Raw genomic sequence first — 21,172 nt, forward strand, 5'->3', positions numbered from 1 at the left:
GGGGCCATGTCTTTGAGGGTTTGGCTTATTTTTCTTTTTTTTTTGCTTCTCCTTGTGTGCGGCCCCCAACTGATTTTTTTTTTTTTTCCTGTGGGTCAGTGGCCACCAACCTAAAAAAAGGTTCCTGCCGATGGTTTAAAACATCTGAAAAATTAAGGCTTGCACACATAGAATTTACTTTTATTTCTGTGTAGATACTTTAATCAACTTTCTTTTGAAGGCATGTTTATATTGCTGACCTGATGGCTCATAATATCCATCTTATGGAAAAACATGCTAACTGGAGTCTAACTCCTGTAAAGGTAAGTAGTTACCCCCTTATAACAAGAGCCTACAGTGTTTGAAAGTTAGTGTGTGCCCTTTAGAAAGCCTAGGATCTCATCCAATCATAGCCTGATTAAGGGTAGAGAATGTGTTTAATGTACGTGCAGATGGCACTGCTGTGGAACTGTGGTTGGCTCCCGTGGTATTGGGGGCAGAGGTATTCTTGTGGAATTTCATGTGAGCTATTATTATTGTTCACTTTGTCCTAATACCAGCAACCTTTACACACAACCCTGAGTGTGGCACTGGTCAAGTTCTCCTTTGATAAGGTTAGGGTTCATTAATGCAGCCTGTGAGCAAAAAGCACCTTTCAGAGCAGCACGTAGGATCTGACTGGGAAAGAGAGGGCAATTTACAGAACAGAAATATTCCTGTTCTCTTGCCTTGGGATTCAGATAATTCCCTTTTCATGTCAATGGGAGTTACTTCCCTCCCTAGGGGAGATTGGGTGCATTCAAGGCTGGTGTTATGAGATGGTGGCAACATGTGTGAGATGCTATGGTAATAACGGCTTGTGGTTGCCTCTGGATTAGGCAGTAGCACGTTTCACATGTCTCCGGTAGCTGAGGAGCTCCCGTTGCTGGTATTTCTGTGAATCGCCCCAGATGGTTTGGTTACTGGAATCTCCGGGTTAACACACACGTTAGGAGACTTTTCATATAATGAAACAAATGTCAGCAGAGTGCAGTAACAGGCAGCAAGTCCAGTGAGGAATTCTGATGTTCTGATTTTCAGGACTAATTCTCATAGCTATTTCCAATGCCAGCTTTTTAATGTCTCATCAATCACTTATGTCTCTTCCCCTCCCCCACACCTACACAAAGGATCACAGAACCAGAGAATTGCAAGGCTTGCAGGGACTTCAAGGCCATGTCCAGACTCAGGGGTTTTTTCGGGAAAAGTAGCCTTTTCCCGAAAAAACTTCCCCTGCGTCCAGACTCAATAATTTCGAAAGAACGCGGCTTTTCTTTCGATGGCGGTAAACCTCGTTTCATGAGGAAGAACGCCTTCTTTCGAAAGTTCCTCTTTCGAAAGAAGGCATTCTTCAATGTAAATAGGGCTTCTTCAAAAGAGAGCATCCAGACTCGCTGGGTGCTCTCTTTCGAAAAAGCGGATTGCTTTTTCGAAAGATCCGCCTGCAGTCTAGACATAGCCCAAGAGATCACCCAGTCCACCCCTGCCGAGGACGGATTATCTCTTTAAGAGGGATTTCTTACTCAGACCCTAGATCCTGGTCCTCATACCTAGATCCTGGTATAAGGGTACGTCTGAACTACATGGCTCCGTCGACGGAGCCATGTGGATTTGTTTATTTGGCAAAGGGAAATGAAGCCGCGATTTAAAATAATCGCAGCTTCATTTAAATTTACATGGCTGCCGCGCTGAGCCGACAAACAGCTGATCAGCTGTTTGTCGGCTCAGCGCGCTAGTCTGGACGCTCCCCTGCTGACATGAAAGCCTTTTATCGACATCCCCCATAAACCTCATCCTACGAGGCATAAGGGGGATGTCGATAAAGGGCTTTCAGGTCGGCGCGGAGCGTCCAGGCTAGCGTGCTGAGCCGGCAAACAGCTGATCAGCTGTTTGTCGGCTCAGCGCGCTAGTCTGGACGCTCCCCTGCTGACATGAAAGCCTTTTATCGACATCCCCCATAAACCTCATCCTACGAGGCATAAGGGGGATGTCGATAAAGGGCTTTCAGGTCGGCGCGGAGCGTCCAGACTAGCGCGCTGAGCCGGCAAACAGCTCATCAGCTATCAGCTGTTTGTCGGCTCAGCGCGGCAGCCATGTAAATTTAAATGAAGCCGCGATTATTTTAAATCGCGGCTTCATTTCCCTCTGCCGATCTGTCTAATCTACATGCCTCCATCGACAGAGGCATGTAGTCTAGACACTCCCTAAGTGAGAGCAACCTCAGGGCTGCTTTGAGTTACCAAGACTGTTAAAATCCTCAAGGGCCATTCCTACAGCTGGGGCTCAGAATCTCTACACCTGCTATTGTCAGCCCCTCCCCCAGGTGCTGAGTTGGCACCTTTGTACCTGCTGCCCTAGGCTTTCCCCTTATGCTGGGAAAAGTCTCAAGGGACTGATTACACCAGGTTTAAGGCTGCTTTATGCCATTGGAGTGGCACCACCCAGCCAGAGCGGGGCAAGGATCTGGCTCACTCTGGAGACCTGTTTTTAAAATGTATGCACTGGCATAATGTACAAATATTTAATTCCTGCTTTCTGGGAATGTTAGTGTGTAGTTGTTAAAACAATTAAACAAAAAGCTTGGGCTTATCGGTTAATATAAATGACTGTGCACTTCCCACTCCCACCCCCCTTACTGCTTCTGTATCAGACAGTGAAGGTGAGGAGGCGGGAGCTGGCTTTTAAGTCTGCCCCCCTGAGCACTGAATCCTATAGAACTGCCTCTCCCACTACCCTCCCTCCCCCCCAATTCCTTCCTTCCTCTGCTGCTGCTGCCTCTGATAGAAGCAGCAATGGGATGGGGGAGGGGGAGGCAGGAGTTGATACAAACAAGCTGTGTACATGTACCAACTCCCTGGAGGTGGTGGGGTGGGGACAGGCGGGAGCTGGCTTAAAAGTCAGATCCCCATAAGCACTGGTTTCGAGGAGCTACCTCCCTCCCATGTTTCTGCCTCTGTATCCGTGGCAACAGCCTGGGGGGAGGCAGGCAGGATGCTGGCACAGCCTCTCTTCGTGGGTAGCTTGGGTCTGCTATGGACAGAAGCTGCTGCTGCCCCATTCTGTTGCCTCTGTATCAGCATGGGGTGACAGGATCTCCCTGGGAGAGAGGCCGTGAGATCACTGACTGCTGGGGACCACTGAATAATTGTGTAACTGATAAGATATGGTGTGGTTATGCAATTTAATGTATTAAATGACATCAAACATCCCTACCTCTTGCGCAGATATGCAAAGACATTGTGTCTGCCCCAAGGAATCTGGAAGGAAGAGGCCTTTGCTTGGATAGTTACATGTTCTAGTCCTGGGGAATTCTGCAACTGTTGCATTTGGAGCCATGGTAAAATTGCAGAATCCCCCCAGAACTAACATAGTTGGGAACCATCTGCACTTACACCAGATAATAGTATTAATAAGAGTTTTGGGAGGGATCTAAACTCCTGTGGACAGGCTGTTCCAAAATTGCCCAATTTGCACTGAGATTTTAAGTGACACATCCGGTGCTTGGCGACTGTTGGTGACAGGATATTGAAAAAGATGAACTCTGGGTAGGATCCAGTGTGGCAGCTAATAGCATCCTAGAAGATAACTGTCCCAAGGACTGCTTTCTCTTGCATGTGATCCGTGTCTCTTCTCCTTGCTGACCCCAAGAGCCAGTCTTCCCTCTTCTTTCTATCCCACTTGAATTCAGGCTGTCAATCCCAGATGGAAAAGACCCTGCCAACTTTCATGCCTGTAATGTAATGGACTGTGTAACTACATACCAAACAAAATTTGAAGGTGATTAGGGCTAATGATATGACCCCTTAACTGTAGGAGCTGGAATGAGTTGGTGAAGCAAGTATTTATAATGTGTCCATCATCTTTGTATGAAGGCTGCACAGCAGATAGTGCGTCTTGACAAAACAGTACTGAAGGGAAATATTTGTGGTGGTTTAAGTCCATATTTTTGCAGGTGTTACTGAAAGGCCTAAATATCTTTGATAAATATGCTGATGGTGAATGAATGGAGAGGCTGTAACTGAAGTTTGACTTTGATATGTATAACGTTTGTCACCGTTGTACATTCTCCCATGTTTGATAGGTGCTGGAACTGGATACACTGATTGATAACTTATCTGTTGATCCTTACACTGGGGATGTGTGGGGAGGTTGTCATCCCAACGGCATGAAGGTGTTCCTCTATGACCCTGAGAATGTCCCTGGTTCGGAGGTTAGTTTGACAGATTTTATTGTCGACCTTGTTGATACTGTGACACTGTATTGGTTTAAGTAGGCCAGGGTAAAAAAGGTGGTACAGCTCCACCTCCCCGTCCCCAGTGTGGATGCAGTTCAAGTATAAAAGTGATTATTTTATTATGGGAAGGAGAATAAGTTGTTGATTGCTTGCTCACTCCCCCTCTCCCCCACCTCTTTGCCTCTGTAGCAGAGACAGCAAGGAGAGGAGGAGCAGGAGCCGGTACTGGGAGGAACTGGCTTAAAAGCCAGTCCTTCCGCCCCAGCACTGGCTTCACAATGCCACCTGCACACTCTCCAGTGCTGTTGGCAGCTCGGATTCCTCGCAAACAGGGGCTACTGCTGCAAAGCAGCCTCTACCTGTGGCCAGCCCAGGCTACCACAGACAGACTGCATCATGGTAGCCTCCCCTGGCCCCAGTAGCCTCTTCCCTCAGGGAGTTTGGACCTCCCACAGATGAGGGCTGCTGCCTCTGTATCAGAGTCAGCAGCACGGTGTGGCAGGGGACTCCCCAGGAGTGGGACTGGATTGCACTAGCTCTTGGCGCCACCCCCAGGGACTATAGAATAATTGACTGACTGATAAGAATTCATGTGGTTATTTGACTATTCAATTACCCGATAGCTAACATCCCTAGTTTAGTTGAACAAAGAGGAGGTTAGGAGGAGACTTGATCATGGTTTGAAAATACCTACAGAGGGAGGAGATTTCTGAATTAGAGGGACTTTTTGAATCTAGCAGAAGAGGGAATTATGTGATCTAATGATTGAAACTAGACAAATTATGTATACATTTTTAATGAAGATAAGTAGCTGTTGGAACAATTCACTTTGGGATTCTCTGTCCCTTGAAATCTTTAAATGAAGGCTGGCTAGCTTGCTGAACAGTATGCTGTAGTTCAGCCAGAAAGTGTGAGCTTAATGCAAGTGTCATTTGAAATTCTATGATCCTTGTTATGCAGGGATACAGATGTTAAGGCCAGAAGGGACCATTATGATGATCTAGCTTATGAATTTAACTATTTAGCTTAAATTAGTCAATTCTGTGCTGAACTCTTAACATCAGCTTGTATAAAAGTAGTGCAACGTCTCTCTTGACTGCATGTAACGTTCCCTCTTCAGGTGCTCCGGATCCAGAACATTCATTCTGCAAACCCTACAGTGACCCAGGTGTATGCTGAGAATGGCTCAGTTCTTCAGGGAAGCTCAGTTGCTGCAGTGCATTCTGGGAAATTGCTCATAGGCACAATATTCCACAGAGCTCTCTACTGTGAGCTGTAGTTCACTCTGGATAGACTTTGTTAGAGGGGAAGGGTTCAGCTTCTTCTAAATAGCTGACTTCAAGCCACATTACAGTATGTCATAAAAATGTAACCCTAGGCTTCCTCTCCTCAAGGAAATGTCATAAGAGCTCTATTCAGTGCTGAACAGGAATGGATTAAAAGAATGTATGTGGGGGGAGCGGGGAAATGTGAAAATCATGTCTTGGTTTGGGTCGCTGACCCTAAGTGCTTTGGGAGGGGGAAGTGCTTTTTACCCCTTGTCAGTTTTCTCTCTGGTACCAGAAATGATCCGAAACCCATGTGTTGCCTTCTCATGAACCGGTTCTCACGTGCTCTTGCCTGCCTATGAGAGTATTGGATACATGATTTAAATGAACTCTTCAGAGAATGAGTTAAATCTCAGCTTTCTGAAGAGTTCTGAAATGCCTTACCCAACTCATGCCTTGGAGCCTGCAGTCTGTGTACAGCTAGGCAGGGGAACAGTGGGGAAAGGTGCATCCCAGGGCTGCCCTCTAGTGCTGAATGTGCTTCCTACACTGCTAATTGCCATGCTGTGTGAGAAACCGCCATTTGCTGGAATGATGCCGTGCACACCATGTAATCGATGATTTGTGAGGCTGGGCCGATCTTCGAGAGCCGATATGCTACCGCACCTCATCTAGGCTAAACTGTTCTTCCAGGGCTTCTCGGGTCAGGAAAGAGGCAGGATGGTCTTGTAGAGTGAACTCAGGTGTTGGAATCACACTTCTGCCACAGATGAGCTATGTTGCTGGGGACGGGCTCCTCGCTCCACTATCACCCTTGCTTCAGGAATAGATGAGGGTAAGAGATGCTGAGGGCACAGAACAGTTACGAGGAGCAACTGGAACTGTGAAAGTAGCATTGCCTTGGTGCCAGCTCCCTGATCTGCCCGGGGGATGCTGTATTAAATCCGCTATTACACTGCCACAGGAAGTAGTAGTTGTACAGCCTATCCTAAAGCCCTGGGTGTCATACTCTGGCTACACTGGGAAGTAACTGTCATGTGGCCTGACTAGGGTTATTTTTAATCCTCTGTGTAAAAAATCCACATACAGTAGCTGTGAAAAATTCCAATTGGCTAGATACCAAATCTACTGCTAGCTATATGTGGGGGGAGGAGGACCTAGTAAAACTCTAAATGCTGAGAGCTAAATGTCAGTCTCGGAGTTGGAATTGTAGTGCATGGCTTAAAGGCCTTATGCATTATCAGCATAGGAACAGAGAGACCTGCTGCTAGTCCCCTGCCTCCATGTTCCTGTCAGTCGCTGTCCTCTCCAAACCCTCCCTGTGCTGTGAACCACTTTTCCTTTGGCTCTATTGTCAGTGCTGCTAAAGGGGTGTAAAGTGGGCAACTCCACTGTGCTATGGGACCCGTGAGTTCCAAGGGGATGAAATGGGAGATTTCCTGCACTGTAGCTGCTAGGTTGTTGTGACCTCGAACAAAGGAAGCTTTTAATTTTGGCACACTGGATTACTTTATACTCACTATACTTTATCTCTGGGCAGATAGAAAATGGGGTGTGTTTACAGAAACACCCAGGGGCCAGGTGGGGTCTACTGCCCTCAGTGGTTGCTCTAGAGGTCACATCAACATGTGCAGAGACAGTTCTGCCCCATTTCTCCATCAATGGGCCCTGGCTACAGTTTGTGGGGGAGGGGGCAAGAGGCATTGGCAAGGTGTTCTGGTGCCCTATTTGTTGGCTGCTGTCAGGGCTCATAGGGACCAGAGCACAAGTTAGGGCTGCCACCCCACAAACTAATCAGAGGTCACATGGGACTTCCTGAAAGAGGGGGAGGGCTAACTCATGGCAGTGAAAAGCCTGGGGAGGGAAGGGTGTGTGCCTACGGCTGGTACACATTACACCTGCTCTGAGGGGCTGTATCAGTACCAGCATGAACCTGACCCCAAATCCCTGAGAACACTGTGCTAACTTGCCTTTATTTTAGGGGGAGCAAATGGGCTTCTCTCCCTGCTGCATTTGTTTGATCCACTCAAACAGTAAGGAAAGCAGAGCTTCCTCTCTTGCTTTTCCCAAAGGCCAAGTGGTGCCCTTCTGGGGAAAGTACTAATAGTCACATTTCTTCAAATAGAGTGAGTTTGGAGTATGCTCTAGTCTTGTGGTTAATTGCTATGTAAACAGAATTATTGTAAGGGAAAGCACCTGACAAAACTGATCTTCACAGTATCATGTTTCTGATGAGCAATATAAACATTGAATTTTTTTATTTGAAATTGTGGCATCCCAGTACTCAGTGGATCATTATAAACACTGCTTCCCTTTCTAATCCCAGAGCTTTTCCTAATTCAATAATTGATGTACAGTGTCAAATCTGATTGTAAACCTGGTAACCTTTTTAAAAAAGAATTGTGGCATGTAATTTCTCATACAAACTGTGAGCTAATTTACCACTTGCCCTTTAGATTAAAGCTTCTTCAGATGAATGTAAAATTATCCAGAATTGTTGTCAGGTATCCTAATTCTTGTCCTGAGAGAAATAAAGCTTGTATTGACCTTAGTTTTATTTTAATTGCAACTGTCTCTCTCCATCATGGTTTTTATATTAAACACACTGCTGTGGTATATGTACTCAGTCAGTCATGAAGTGAGACAGAGGAGTGGAGAACAAATAGCTGTAGCTACTCAATGCAGTACAGGTTGTACCTCCTGTGGCTGGGGAGCTCTGGCCCCTGTTCTCCTGTTCCTGGGTGCCACTGAACTCAGAGCTCTGCAGCAGCCTAGCACTGTGGCAGAAGCAAGAGCTCCAGCCCAGGCTGTGGCACCAGGGAACTCCATCCCTGGCTGCAAAACTCTGCCCCTAATGCTCTGGTGCAGCTAGAGAGCCCTAGGGGGCTAGGGCACTCAGGCCATCCTTTTAAAATCCTCCTACACTCCAAGTGGTAGATTGCGAAACAATTTTCAACACAGCATGCAACTCATGTCACATGCCCTTCTTTGCATACCTCTCAATTTAGTAACAGCAGTAGGGAAATAAAAGCCTTACAGAAACCAGCAGCATCTGACAACCCTGTACGTGGGCAACAGAACAAAATGTCTTGCAGGCCACACTTAGAAGCCCAATGGGCTACATGACACCCTTTGTGCACCATTTATTTAAGTGAAAGCCAATAGAAGCATAAGGAGGGCTTGCCTACAGGGAGACATAGCTGAGGGATTGCTAGCTTGCCATATGGAAACTTACTATGCACTAAGAATTTGTGTGGCTTTATCTTATTCTGCAATAGACAGACCTAGATAAGGCAGTCGTCCAATCTAGATAAGTTTTTAAATTCTTGAATAATGTAGTGCGTGAAGACTAAATAAAAATTCTTGTAACAACTTTCAGTATTTCTCTTTATTGCATTCGTTGTCTAACAACAATAATACTCATTGGCAAGAAATTTATTTATGCTAACAAATTAATTTTAATCAGAGGTGGCTTATTTTTAAATCTGTAAGAAAACAAAGGGCCACCATGATGATGCTTTGCTTTGAATGCCTCCAAATAACCAAATGTAAAGGAATGTTTATGGAAACTCAACAATCTAGAGAAGTACATATTAACCAAGCACAAGAGAACAAGGTTAGACAGGGCACTATTGTCTCTTCCATGCAGATGATTAGACACCAAAATGTATAAACCAAAAGTCCAGGATAACATGCAATTCTCATATACATTTGATCTTAAAAATTTCTGAAACTTAAACCTTCTCCCCTTCTAAGATTTAAAAACAAACAATAAAAGAAGCCAGTTTTTACAGTGGAGCACAGTGCATTTCTGTTCTTAGCTGCCCGGTCTTTTAGCAATAAGTATAACACTTGTCATTTTATAAATACATCACCACTGAAAAATACAAAAGCAGTAGTTATGACAGTAAAAGTCAGGGAAAGCAAATATATTTTGGGGAGATTCACTGTGCACCAAGTCATCTACATTTGAGGATTGTTTGTTCCTTATTGTCTTTCGATCCATGTCATTTTTTTTCTTCTAGACACTTCATCAGTTTTGTGAGTCTTCCTGCATTTACACTTAAGTCTGCTCTCATTCTGGGTCAATGGCAAAACTCACACCGAGAAGAATATCAACTGGATTTGGCTTTTGATCCTGTAAGATGCTGAGCACCTTCTTCCAAAGTCAGAAGTGCTGAAGGGCCCTTAACATCACACAGAATTAGGCTTGAAAAACTAGTAGATGTGTGTCTAAGAGTCCAAACTTCTGAAAAACAAGCAGCACAGAGCTAAAGGCAAAGCCTCCTAAGGATATACACATCCTTTGTCATCATTTACTGGCTATAAAAAAATAAAAAGTCTGTTGCAGTGCCAGACAGTGAAAGAAGGCCAGTTTTAGGACTATATCACAGCTTTCAAATAGGACAGTTTATAAATTGGAGAAACTGCAATAAAACATATACAAGCTTTGCTGAAAATGACTGTGCAACATGCACAATTTATAGCTTAACTGTGTGATGATTGGATGAGTCACTTCTGACATCACAATCCTGCCCAATAATCAACTGCTCAAAGCTTTCCGTTAGACATCAAAGCTAAGTTTACAAAATGTACAAAAAGTTTCTCTCTCATAATACTAGTTCAATCCCATCGACCACAAGGACAACATGCAGAGAGATGTACAGAGGAATAGTCTGTATATGACTTGAATACATGTTTTTGTTAAAAATTTTGTGATCCAGTATATAAAACATAACATGGAAACAGAGAGAGGCTGGAAATACATCTGAGTTATACAGCTGCTACAAATTGCTCTCCTTAGTTTCATCATGTTATCAGAACTTTTGATGTGTGTTTTATGCATGTGTAGCCCTACATCTCAGTTATGTATGCATTCCCTGCTATTAATTGCTTCAATACAGTGTGTATATTTTGTGTGCATTTTTATGTCCACACACAAATGCATAAGTATGTTAAAAAGCAAACCACAAACTCCATCATTTTCATTTCTAGAAATGTAGATTTATTTTAATATTCTAAATCACTGACTAAAAAGAAATCTCTGTGCACTTTGCCCCTTTCATTCAAACTGATAAGACTTCCAGGTTGCTCAAATACATGCTATCTTTTTCAAACATCTATTTTTCAAAGATGTTCTGAGATTTCAAAGCTTACAGAATAATAGCTATAAACAAGTTTGCCCGCTTTCTCCTCGAGGCATAGCACAGAACTAAGCAAGTGCTATTAAGAGGTCCAATCCTCCTTCTGCCTCCCCAAATTAATGAGAAAAACTCCAATGGAGACAGGATCAGGTCCCAGAACAACATTATAGTTGCCTCCCTTTCTGAGTCGCAACAATTTTTCTATCCATTTGAACACACTGCTAAGGAATTAACATACAAATCTTGGTTCTGAAAATTTTCCTTAAATCCCAGATCTGGCACCCTGTACAATCACTCTAAGATACTTTTTAAAGAAATACAGCTATGCAAATACAAAACTTTCTGATTTTCTGGTTCATAGCACAGGTTATTAGATTAGAACAGCATGTCCAAATCACACATATGCAAAATGAAATTTCTGCCTTTGATTTCTACAGGAACACAATCTGTACTCCTGCCAAAGATCTTCCCAGGAGAGCACCATTACCTCTGGTTGCCTGTCTCACACAATTACCTAGCTGGTAGCAGGCATGTGTACACACAGTGGCAGGGCTCAGACCTGAGGTTGCCCAGATGATAAGCAGCCTCAATTCCTTCTACCATCACTGGGAGTTGAGGACTGATGTGGCTTCTGGAAAATGCTGCTCTAGATCCTCTGAACACTTGTGTAGAAATGCAGCAGAGTCTTAGTCTCCATCGTGGCACAATAAATGGTTACTAGTATAAAAGCACCCACACAAGCTGGTATATAAACATAGCCCAGCTCTGTATGGCTTTTTGGTTTTGTCCCATTATTTAGTTTTACTTGATGTGATTTATGTACATGAACATCATTAGTTCTGCTTAGGCAGGCAGATGAAATGCAAAATCTGGTGGATAACAATCTGTATTATGCAGTGTTAAATGGGCTGAATTCCTCATTGCTTTGCACTTGGTGTAATCATTTACACTGGTACAAGATGGGTGTCTAACACCACCTGATTAGAATGACAGCTTTTGGCACTCACTTGCCCACATGCAAATGGTTCCAGAAGGGGCAAGGCAATAGGGAATGAGACCCATACGTATTTGGCAGTTTGTACAAAAAAACTCTGCCCTTTTGCTCCAGAAGGGTTTCAACTCTACCACTGGATCTCAGTGCAGGCACTAGCTTTTCTGGGGCTAAGGCTATGAGAGCACCTTTGCATCTTCTATTTCCTAATCTTAAAAATCCCACACACTGCCTCCTTCATTCACTCTTTCACAGCCTTGATAGCTAGATGCATAAACACACAGATTTGGGTTACCAAACCTACTGCTATTAACAGATCCAAAGCTTCCAGAACTCACCTACCACAACAAAAGAGGGTGTATGTGAACTAACCTGCGAGTGCGCCAGCACAGGAGAATAACTAACGGCTAGAGTGGCACAGGCTGGCTGGCTTAGTGAGGGTATGGTCAGAGTGCTGATATGCTCCAGGGACACTTGGCTGCAGAATAGCCCCAAAGAAGCTGGCACACCTTACAGAATACCTGAGACTGCTCTATCTTACTAATTGGGATGGCTAAGTGGCAGCCCAGGGATCAGGGAGCCATAAAAGTAATTGTGTCACATTTATGGAAGATACCCTGCCAGATGGGCTGGGAGCAGACTAGTCCTCTCTTCATTCCATACAGGACATTGGTTCATTCTGTTCCTTCTTATGATATGATAGAAGTAATACACTATTCTAGAGCAGAATTGTTCTTAGGGGAGCTTACAGTGGGTGGTTAAAGGCATTCTGAGTTTTGAATTAGATATGTAATGGGCACATTCATACCTTTTCTCAATATGTGAACAAAAATTGTGACCAACCTTTTATGGTCTTATAGAGATAATAACTCAAATGGTATTGGTCACGAACACTGTGATTGTGATATTGATTGTAAGCATACATTAATGCCATACATTAATGACTACCTTTAATAAAAAAGAATCTTTAAAATATATCTTATCATAGAAGGAAGAGAAGAATTCATACTGCTTGGTCCACTTTGTTTTCATTAGTTACTTTGCATTTTATGCTTTTTTAACTAATTAAATCTCTTTTAAAGTTAGATTTTAAACTGAAATAATTACAAGTTTAAATTCACCATTTAACTCTAAAGTTTCTATAAAACAGTAAAATCAATAATTACTAGCACACAAATAAAATTAGATATCTGCAAAATAAGAACCTGATTCACAAGGTTAATTAGACACTGTTCTAAACAGCAAGAATGAAAAATCAATACATAAACACACAGCAGTCTGCCTTGGGCTTTTAAAAAGATAAGGAACATAAATAGGAATGTGCCTACAGTCTATTATATACAACCACTTAAAACATTACCATCATGTAAACATAACATAAGAAGAAAATGATCATCCAGTGCATTTATCAACATTGTATTTAAAATAGCCTATTTCCAGTTTCTTTCAGATAACTTTCACTTATCTAAATATAACTTCATAACCTCGTGCTAGTATCACCAGGTTGTGATGACACTATAGCATAATTTGTCTCCTATAAGGAAGATAGAAAGATTCAGCTGAAGAAGTGATTTCTCCTCACAGTTATATTTCTCCACTAATGGCCTCTGTGGCCACACTAGGAAATGCAAAGACTCACCAGAAATACCAACATTGTTTAATACAGTGTCCTTCACAGCAATTTCAATATAGATCAATGAAATATATGCCAGAAACATGTAGAAAGTAGATATGGAAACAAAAAGGAAGTCATTGCTAAGTAGATTTGTCAGATTATTTGAACTGAGTGATTTAAGTTGCATCTATTTACAGAGCTTTCAACAGGTAAAAATATTAAAATCAAATGAAAATTTGACAAATGAACATAACATCCCAGTTAAGACATTCCAGAATTCTGAGTTTCAGAAGAAGTTAAAATAATAAAAAGGAAAATGTCAAGGATTTGACACGAAAATAAATCCCTTTAAAATCATTCAGCATTTGCAGTTAACTTTCAATCTGCTGAACCTCCAAGTTTTTAATTTTGCATCAACAGCTAACTAAATAAGAGCTAACTGCTGCATGACTGACTGACTATTCAGATTACTACTTACATCAATACCCATGGAATGCATTAAAGAGAACGGATGTTGCTATAACCTATAAATGCTACTACATAGTAAGCACTTACTACAAAGCCATAATGCAATATCTTCATCTTCCCATTATGTAAGCTTGCTCGTTGTTCCCCCATTCATTCAGCGAAATAATGAAGATTTGAATAGAGACTGCTAAGAGACTGTAATACCACACAGTGCCAGACTGTACTGTTTGCTTCGTTAATAGACATTTCTGTATACAAGAAATCTCAGAAATATGCAGCTGACAACCAATTTTAAACATTCCAAACATTCTGCAAAGCGGAAGGCTGAATTTTGAGTGGGGGTGCCCACAGTACACTCTGTTAAAAACAGATTCTGCACAACAGCTTTGCATTGAATAGTCTTCTTCTGTATTGTAACCTATATTAGTTGGTCTTAATATAAGTGAATCTTGTTTTTCTTTGAGCAGCATTTTTTAAAAACTGAAAGCATTTAATAGACTCAAATTTGGAGATCATTTCAGCAGACAGAGGTTGTGATTAGATCACAGCTCTACAGGGCAGACCACAAAGCACACTGGCCTCAGCACACAGTGGAGATGGAATCTGGAGAAGTAGTATTTTCCTTAACCCCCACAAAAACACCCAGTTTTCTTTTCAGAATCTGTTGGAAAAGAAAGCTCATAGTGTGCTACAGGAAAGTTTATCTGTACACTCCAGAAGCCCAGTGACCAATGTACTATAAGATCTACCTGCTGTGCCAAGGTTAGAAAGTCAGCCTTGCACCAGAAGGCAGTACAATAAATGTTACTCTCAAAACCTCTTGTAAACTGGCTTTGCCTCCTTCTTGGCTAATTAATGTATAGTTCACAACAGTGCCAACCTCCCTCCTTTTGCCCAGAAAGGGTAGTTACTCTCCTGTCCTTATCTCCAGAACATAATGAAGAGTAACTGAACAATTGTTTGCAAAACAGTGTCATTTCAAGGTACAGATGCAAGTTGTAGCTGTATCCAGCAGACAGAACTAACTATCAGAGCTGTGTAAAGTTGAGATTCCAGTTAGAAAGATGAGTCAATGGTAACAGATGTGAGAATAACTCCAGTTACCCAAATTCATACATCTCCATCGATCATTGCAATTGACAACCAAGGAACCCATTCAAAATGGACCACTTCCCTCTTTGTCACATTGATTACCAATGTGACCAAACACAATTAGCCCAATACAAAACAGTGGCTTGAAAAGAAAACCCTTCAATGTTTCTCCAAAATAGGATACCTGGCTTGCAATCTACATCAACAAATAAAATAAAATAATGGTTTGGATTGTTCAGCAGGTCAAAAATAAGAGCATGTTTTGTAACTGCAGGAAAATGAAGCCACACAATATCAACTTCCCTATTCACTCTATGGCATCATATTTGTGTACATATTCCTGGGTAACGATTACAAGAAAAAGAGAGGAGTTCTGTAGACAACTTAAGTTTCTTTGCCTGAAGTGTCTCCACATTAAACCAACGTAGTAATTCTCATCTCATCATTGCTCATTAGCGCCCTCTGTTGCATCTGATGAAAACTTGTCTAGTTTCTTTGACTTCCTCTGAAGTCTCTCTTGTTCTTTTTTCCTAAGCTTTTCCCTTTGCTTTTCCATTTTTTCTTGAGCTTTTCGAGCTTTCTCTATGGATAGTTTCATTTCCTTTAGTTTTTTTTTAATGATTGCTCTGTCCTGAGAAGATGTCATACCAAGGGCCTGTTATTAAAGAAAGCAACAGAATAAGAGAATTAAAAAAAAATCCCACATTGTTTCATTTATGACCAAATTATGTAAATTTATAATAATAACTAAATTTGAAGACTGTCAAAACTGAACAAACCTTGAGACAAAGTCAGGTAGGAAACAGAAGGGCAAAGTATTACTATTTTGGTGTAATAAACTTCTATTATATGATGCCTTCCATATGAGGAAATCAAAACACTATAGAGAATATTAAAGATTTTGATAAACTGGGAAAGAGAAGCACAGGGAGGTTAAATGATTTACACAGAATCATAGAAGTGTGTGGCAAAGCTAGGAATAAGACCCTCTGTTTCCTTAGTCCAAGTCTTTGCTTTTGCCATAAGACCATTCTTTTCCCCATAAAAAATCCTGGAGATATAGAAAGGTTAAAACACAAATTTTCAAAGAGTCGATAAATTTTGTGTGCCCAGCTGAGTCACTAAGGGTTTGAATTTCACAGATTTCATAGATGCTGAGCCCCTATATAACTCCACTTTTTATTTATTTCATTAGCAATATGCTCACGATTTCATCGCAACAAATTAATGCACATTTTATATATCAAAACTTTTAAACTATATCTAGTTTTAATACACTATCCACTGTCAACCCCCTTCCCTAATATGTATGATAGAGAAATGTATGACAGGAAGAGGATGATTATTAAACATATAAATGGACAGATAAGAAAAGGCAAAGCTGTACAAGGCACTCTCTTCTTCATCAGCAGTCCAATATTCAGGATTGAAGGATTATATTTTTTGTATTGCTAAATGTCAGTAAATGTTGATTTCACTATAGTTACATGCAATAAAAATATTTCCATTGGTGACAACAGAAATGAACAGATAGGCAAAATGAGAAAAATGCTGCTTGAGAACTTACTAGAAGTTGATTTAAGGATATTTATTTTGTATATTTTGACATGTTAACAATTTGTGCTTTAACTGTTATAGAGCTCTAATTTCTTTAACTAGAATAGATAACTCTCATTAAATAATTATTGTGGGTGCGTCTACACAGCACCCTAAACTCGAAATAAGATACGCAATTTGCACTATACAAATTGCGTATCTTATTTTGATTGTATTTCAAAATAGCTTATTTCAAAATTTGGTGCTTCTACACAGCACCAAATTTCTAAATAAAATGCTATTTCAACATACCCCTTAACCCTCGTGGAACAGGGAGCTGAAACAGCACACCTATTATTTTAAAAAGTATTTTGAAATAACAGGCATGTTTAAAAGATGTAGGGTAGCTGTCTACATGAGCCCTGTCTGACCTGCCCACCCATAATTTCCTACAACTGTGAAAATTTAAATCAATGCAAACTGAAAAAAAATTGACAAACACAGATATTATTTACTGATATTATAAAAAAATTAAAATTGAATTTTGCCAAGTCTACTGAGGTTTTACCTCTACTTCTCGCGTGCAGTTATTTACAATCCTGCATGCCTCACACTTTTACAAAATAGAGTTGGATGCGAAATATGTACATCCAGATACCACTTATGCATGTAACATATCTAATTTGGACGTACAAATATGGATACGCTGAACACTCACCTTTTTTGCAAAGAAAATGGGCCTCAATTTCTTAAAAATCTGGGTCTAACGATTCTGGTAAGTCTCTGAGCATCTGCACAATGTCTATTAGTATATTCTGTCTTAGTTCCATAACACAGTTCTTTTTGTAATTCTAAGGAAGTCTCTTTTTCTCCAGTGACAATAAATAACATACAAAGTTTATCTCCAACACAGTCCATTACCTTAAGTTTGCTCCCATCCAGCTGAAGGAGATGCTCTCCATTAATGTTTTGGGCGGTGAATTCAGAAACATACTGTTCAAAGTTGAGGCTCATTAACCAGTGGGAAACCTGCTGTATGCTCCATTCCTGAACAGCACGATTCTGACACTGACTGTGTTTAGGAGACTGTCCATCATCAAGGATCTGTGACAAAAATATGATGCAATATAATTAGAAGTGCAAAACTGACTAGCAATGACATATTGCAGCATATATCTGCACCACCGCAGTAGAGGCATTTGTACTACCATTATATAACACTTCAGTAATGATACACCAATATATTACAACAGTATCTATCTGCATATCTACATACTGTAATAGAAATCCCTTGGTAATTCTATTTTTCTGTGTACAGGCACAAGAAGAGGAAGTCACAGACAATGGCTTAGTATGGCCAGGTGGCACAATTCACTATGGGAAGATTCCCATTCCCTCTCCAGGTTTTAATCTTTTAACATATTTTTTGACAGAATGGTTTTAAAGGACATACTGGAATGCTGTGTACCACCTTAAAGGTGCATTATATGAGGTTTGGAAGGTTTAAAATATGAAATTCAAAACATTCCCAAGAAAACTCCCCCAACATTCAAGATGATGATAACAACTAGATGAAGTGATTGTCTAGGAAGACTACAAGAAGACACACAGTAACAATACAGAACAGACAATGAGCCACATTCTCGGCCCCTGATCTGGCTGCTCTGTGCTGTGTGAAGGAAACAGCACGAATGTTATGCTAGAGGAGACAGCAGGGGATTCTTGGGGGATGTAAAGTTGGCACAGCCAGCTCAGTGTCATCTGTTCTCCCCTAGTTCCACATGGGGGCATGCTGGTGTTGAGCTGGAACACGATGCTTCATCCATCCTTGGTCAGTGAAGCAGTTGCTATGGAACGGCTGCAGATGGCGTAGTTTGGGATGTTTAAATTGCATGGGGGGAAGGGTCTTCAGTCAGCCAGCTCCTGGATCAGGGATGGGGAAAGGTGGCATACATCCTAAACGTCTGCCTACTTTGTACCAAGCATGAGCAGAGCTCGGCACAGAAGAGGATTCAGTCCAGTGTCTTTGTTCTGGAATGTAGCTCCCACAAGACACCTCAACAAACCAAAAGGACTCTATTTTGATATGAGCCACAAAACTGTGGCAGGAAAGGTGACACCTGTGCGGGGGTGTTTATGGTTAACAGGGAAAATTGTCGCACAACAGAATAAGTTCAGAAATGCAAATCTGCAAATGAGACAACAAGTTGTCACGCCACAGTCACACAGTCCACCACAAAGAGCTCACTAGTATCTCACCTCATCATCAATCATATCCAGGCTCTGAGTGAGGGCGCAACAAAGAAATGGGAAAGAAAAGCATTATAGTAACAAAATACAGAACATGTAACAGCATGCGAGAGCGTTCAGGCAAGGGCAGCAACACAATTTGCAAACAGGTTTGGTTATTGAAAACCAGAGCACTTGTAAAACAATTTCCAAACTTAGTAAGGCTGTGCAAAACACTTAACTACAAAACACAAAATAGTTAGTGCCTGTCCATGGGATTCCAGATCCTGCATCCTTGGTCAATGGGAGCTTTGCCAATGACTTCAATGGAAACAAAAAATTTAATTTCTGGGGTATAAAGTAGAATAAAAATGGGTTTTCCACCCTCCCTTTGCTTATACTTTTGTGGGTATGTCATTTCCACCAGAGAGGTATATAGAAGCAATTCTTGGCGGCATCACTAATAACCCCAGATCTGTAGCAGTTATTAGTGAATGGCCAATGACCTATCTAAGCAGCTGGAAAGGTGTCTTCAGTGGCACTCACAGGACATGCTGACACATTTGGAAGCTGCTATTTAGTATGCAGCAGAGGACAAGAGAGGTCAATTTTATTTTATTTTTATAGACCTGTTCATATTAGATATTGCAGAAACAGCAAAGAGAGTTTAGAAAGAAAAATGGAAGCATTTTCTAACTTACCATTCGGCATACCAGATACAGAATATTATCACAATAAAATACATAGCATAATAAGAATTATATGAAATAATAAGAGCAAAATATTTTAATTAGGTTTTAGTGAAATGTACTGTTAAACTAGAAAGATCATGTAGAATGAATGAGTCTAAATGATTAGATCTTTGCATTTTGCTATTCTTACTAGTACAGACATTTACCCATGGCCCTTGGTCAGTACTCTTATGAGCATAGTAAACATCTACTCCTTTTGCAGCAGCTATATTCCTACCATCGTAAGTATTGTCTATAGGGATTTTTAGTTTTGTAGCCTAAAATTTTGACAACTGTATCTATAATAGTCCTTTAAACACATGCAGAGCAGGCATTAATATTCATATGCAACACAAATTATTATAAATTATTAATAATATTTACATGCAATGATATAATATCATATATCAGTAACAACAGACGTAAGTGCTCTAAACTCTCTAGAGCAAATCCTGGCAGGTATCTCACACAAGAAAATATGGAGTTCACCATAACATTTAGAGTGGATGACAGCATCTGTGTTTATATAAAAGAAAATATATTCATTTTGCACATCATCTGGGTTCACTTGTGGCCTAAGCATGATTTTATGCTTAGTGAATCAGCAGCCCAGATCCTGAGCTAATGTAAATAACTGCAGCTCCACATTAGAGCTGGCCAACTGACTTTACCAAACTTGTTTTTAAGAACCCAATTTTCAAAACATAGCTTGTCTGTGACATGTATTTCTGGCACCCAATCCAAAGGGCACAAGTTTTTCACACTAACACTTGTGCAAAGAAACAAAATAAGACAATCCCTGATCAAAACACAGCACAGAATGTAAGTCGGCTCAATGGTGTATGCACAAATCAAGCACAAATTGAATGTAAATGAAATTTTCATGATATAAAGTTTACATATTATAGATATGTGTATTAGTGTGCAAAAACTACACAGATAGGTGGGTTTTTTTACACAGCATGCACAGAGAGTTTGGATCGATGCATCTTTGCAGGTTAATCTTTAAAATTCGATATAAACATCTTCACTAGCTGGTGTAACAATAACATACTATGACAACTTAGTGGGCCTACCCTCCATATTCCCTCAAAGGCATCCCAGTTATATGACATTAACAAACTGTGTACATTGGTCCACATGCATGTACTAATATGTAAGAATAAGAAAAATACACAGAAATGAAATGATGGGTTTGGCCGCAGCATGTTTTAGGAAGCCAATCTTATTTTGTTATTTCCCTATTTTATTCCCTATATATACTGAACTGAGAGAAATACTGTAATAAAATTCTTCTTTTCCAATGATGTGCTCTAGAAAATAAATATAATTTGAATACTTCTTGGAAAAAACCCTACTGGAGAAATAAATTAACTCTTGTCCATTGTAAAAAATGACTTTGACATACCTCATCTGATGACAACACTAAGGAATGTGAGAAACCAGGGGTTTTCTGTTCTGCTCCTAAACCACTCAAATCAGCTGAACTTGTGCTGCTGGGACTGAAGTCATCATTGAATGTGAAATTCTGTAGACAAAAAGGTGGGTCATAGTTAAAATAAGACCTTACATTCACATTTTGTAGGAGACTTGCTTTTCCCTTCCAGGCTGGCATAGTTCAGGAGTGATTTGAATAATTTATTGAACCAATTATTACAAGGACTCCCAATCTTTATTACTGTTAATGATTGCTGAAATAATACGTAATACATCTATTACTGTGGTATTAGAGAGACCAACACAGCTATAAAAATAGTGCAAATAACATATTATTACTGTGGCATGTGTTAGAGACATTTTTGTCAGGTTAGTGTCTTAGTAACAAAGATGTCTGAGAGCAATTTCC

General features: G+C 40.8%; 2 protein-coding genes across 9 annotated transcripts in view; one reads left to right on the plus strand and one right to left on the minus strand.

Annotated features, from left to right (window-relative positions):
• LOC102457846 (serum paraoxonase/arylesterase 2) overlaps positions 1-8,071 on the plus strand; it is a 32,223-nt gene extending 24,152 nt beyond the window's left edge. The window contains exons 7-9 of the mRNA XM_075922346.1: positions 221-302; positions 4,100-4,228; positions 5,373-8,071. Of these exons, the coding sequence (XP_075778461.1) occupies positions 221-302; positions 4,100-4,228; positions 5,373-5,531 (370 nt within the window). The 3' untranslated portion in view covers positions 5,532-8,071. The remainder of the gene's footprint in view (positions 1-220; positions 303-4,099; positions 4,229-5,372) is intronic.
• An 819-nt stretch (positions 8,072-8,890) lies between these two features.
• The window catches only part of PPP1R9A (protein phosphatase 1 regulatory subunit 9A), a 265,453-nt gene continuing 253,171 nt past the window's right edge, over positions 8,891-21,172 (minus strand). For 7 of the 8 annotated variants that reach the window (XM_075922340.1, XM_075922338.1, XM_075922342.1 and 4 more), the window contains 3 exons: positions 20,735-20,854; positions 17,288-17,470; positions 8,891-15,485 (listed from right to left, as the gene is read on the minus strand). In XM_075922340.1, coding sequence (XP_075778455.1) covers positions 15,273-15,485; positions 17,288-17,470; positions 20,735-20,854 — 516 coding nt within the window. In that variant the 3' untranslated portion in view covers positions 8,891-15,272. Of the gene's footprint in view, positions 15,486-17,287; positions 17,471-20,734; positions 20,855-21,172 lie in introns of those variants that run through there. The other variant, XR_012902046.1, reaches the window with a different exon arrangement.

The sequence above is a fragment of the Pelodiscus sinensis genome, chromosome 2, assembly GCF_049634645.1.
Source record: "Pelodiscus sinensis isolate JC-2024 chromosome 2, ASM4963464v1, whole genome shotgun sequence".
NCBI lineage: Eukaryota > Metazoa > Chordata > Testudines > Trionychidae > Pelodiscus > Pelodiscus sinensis.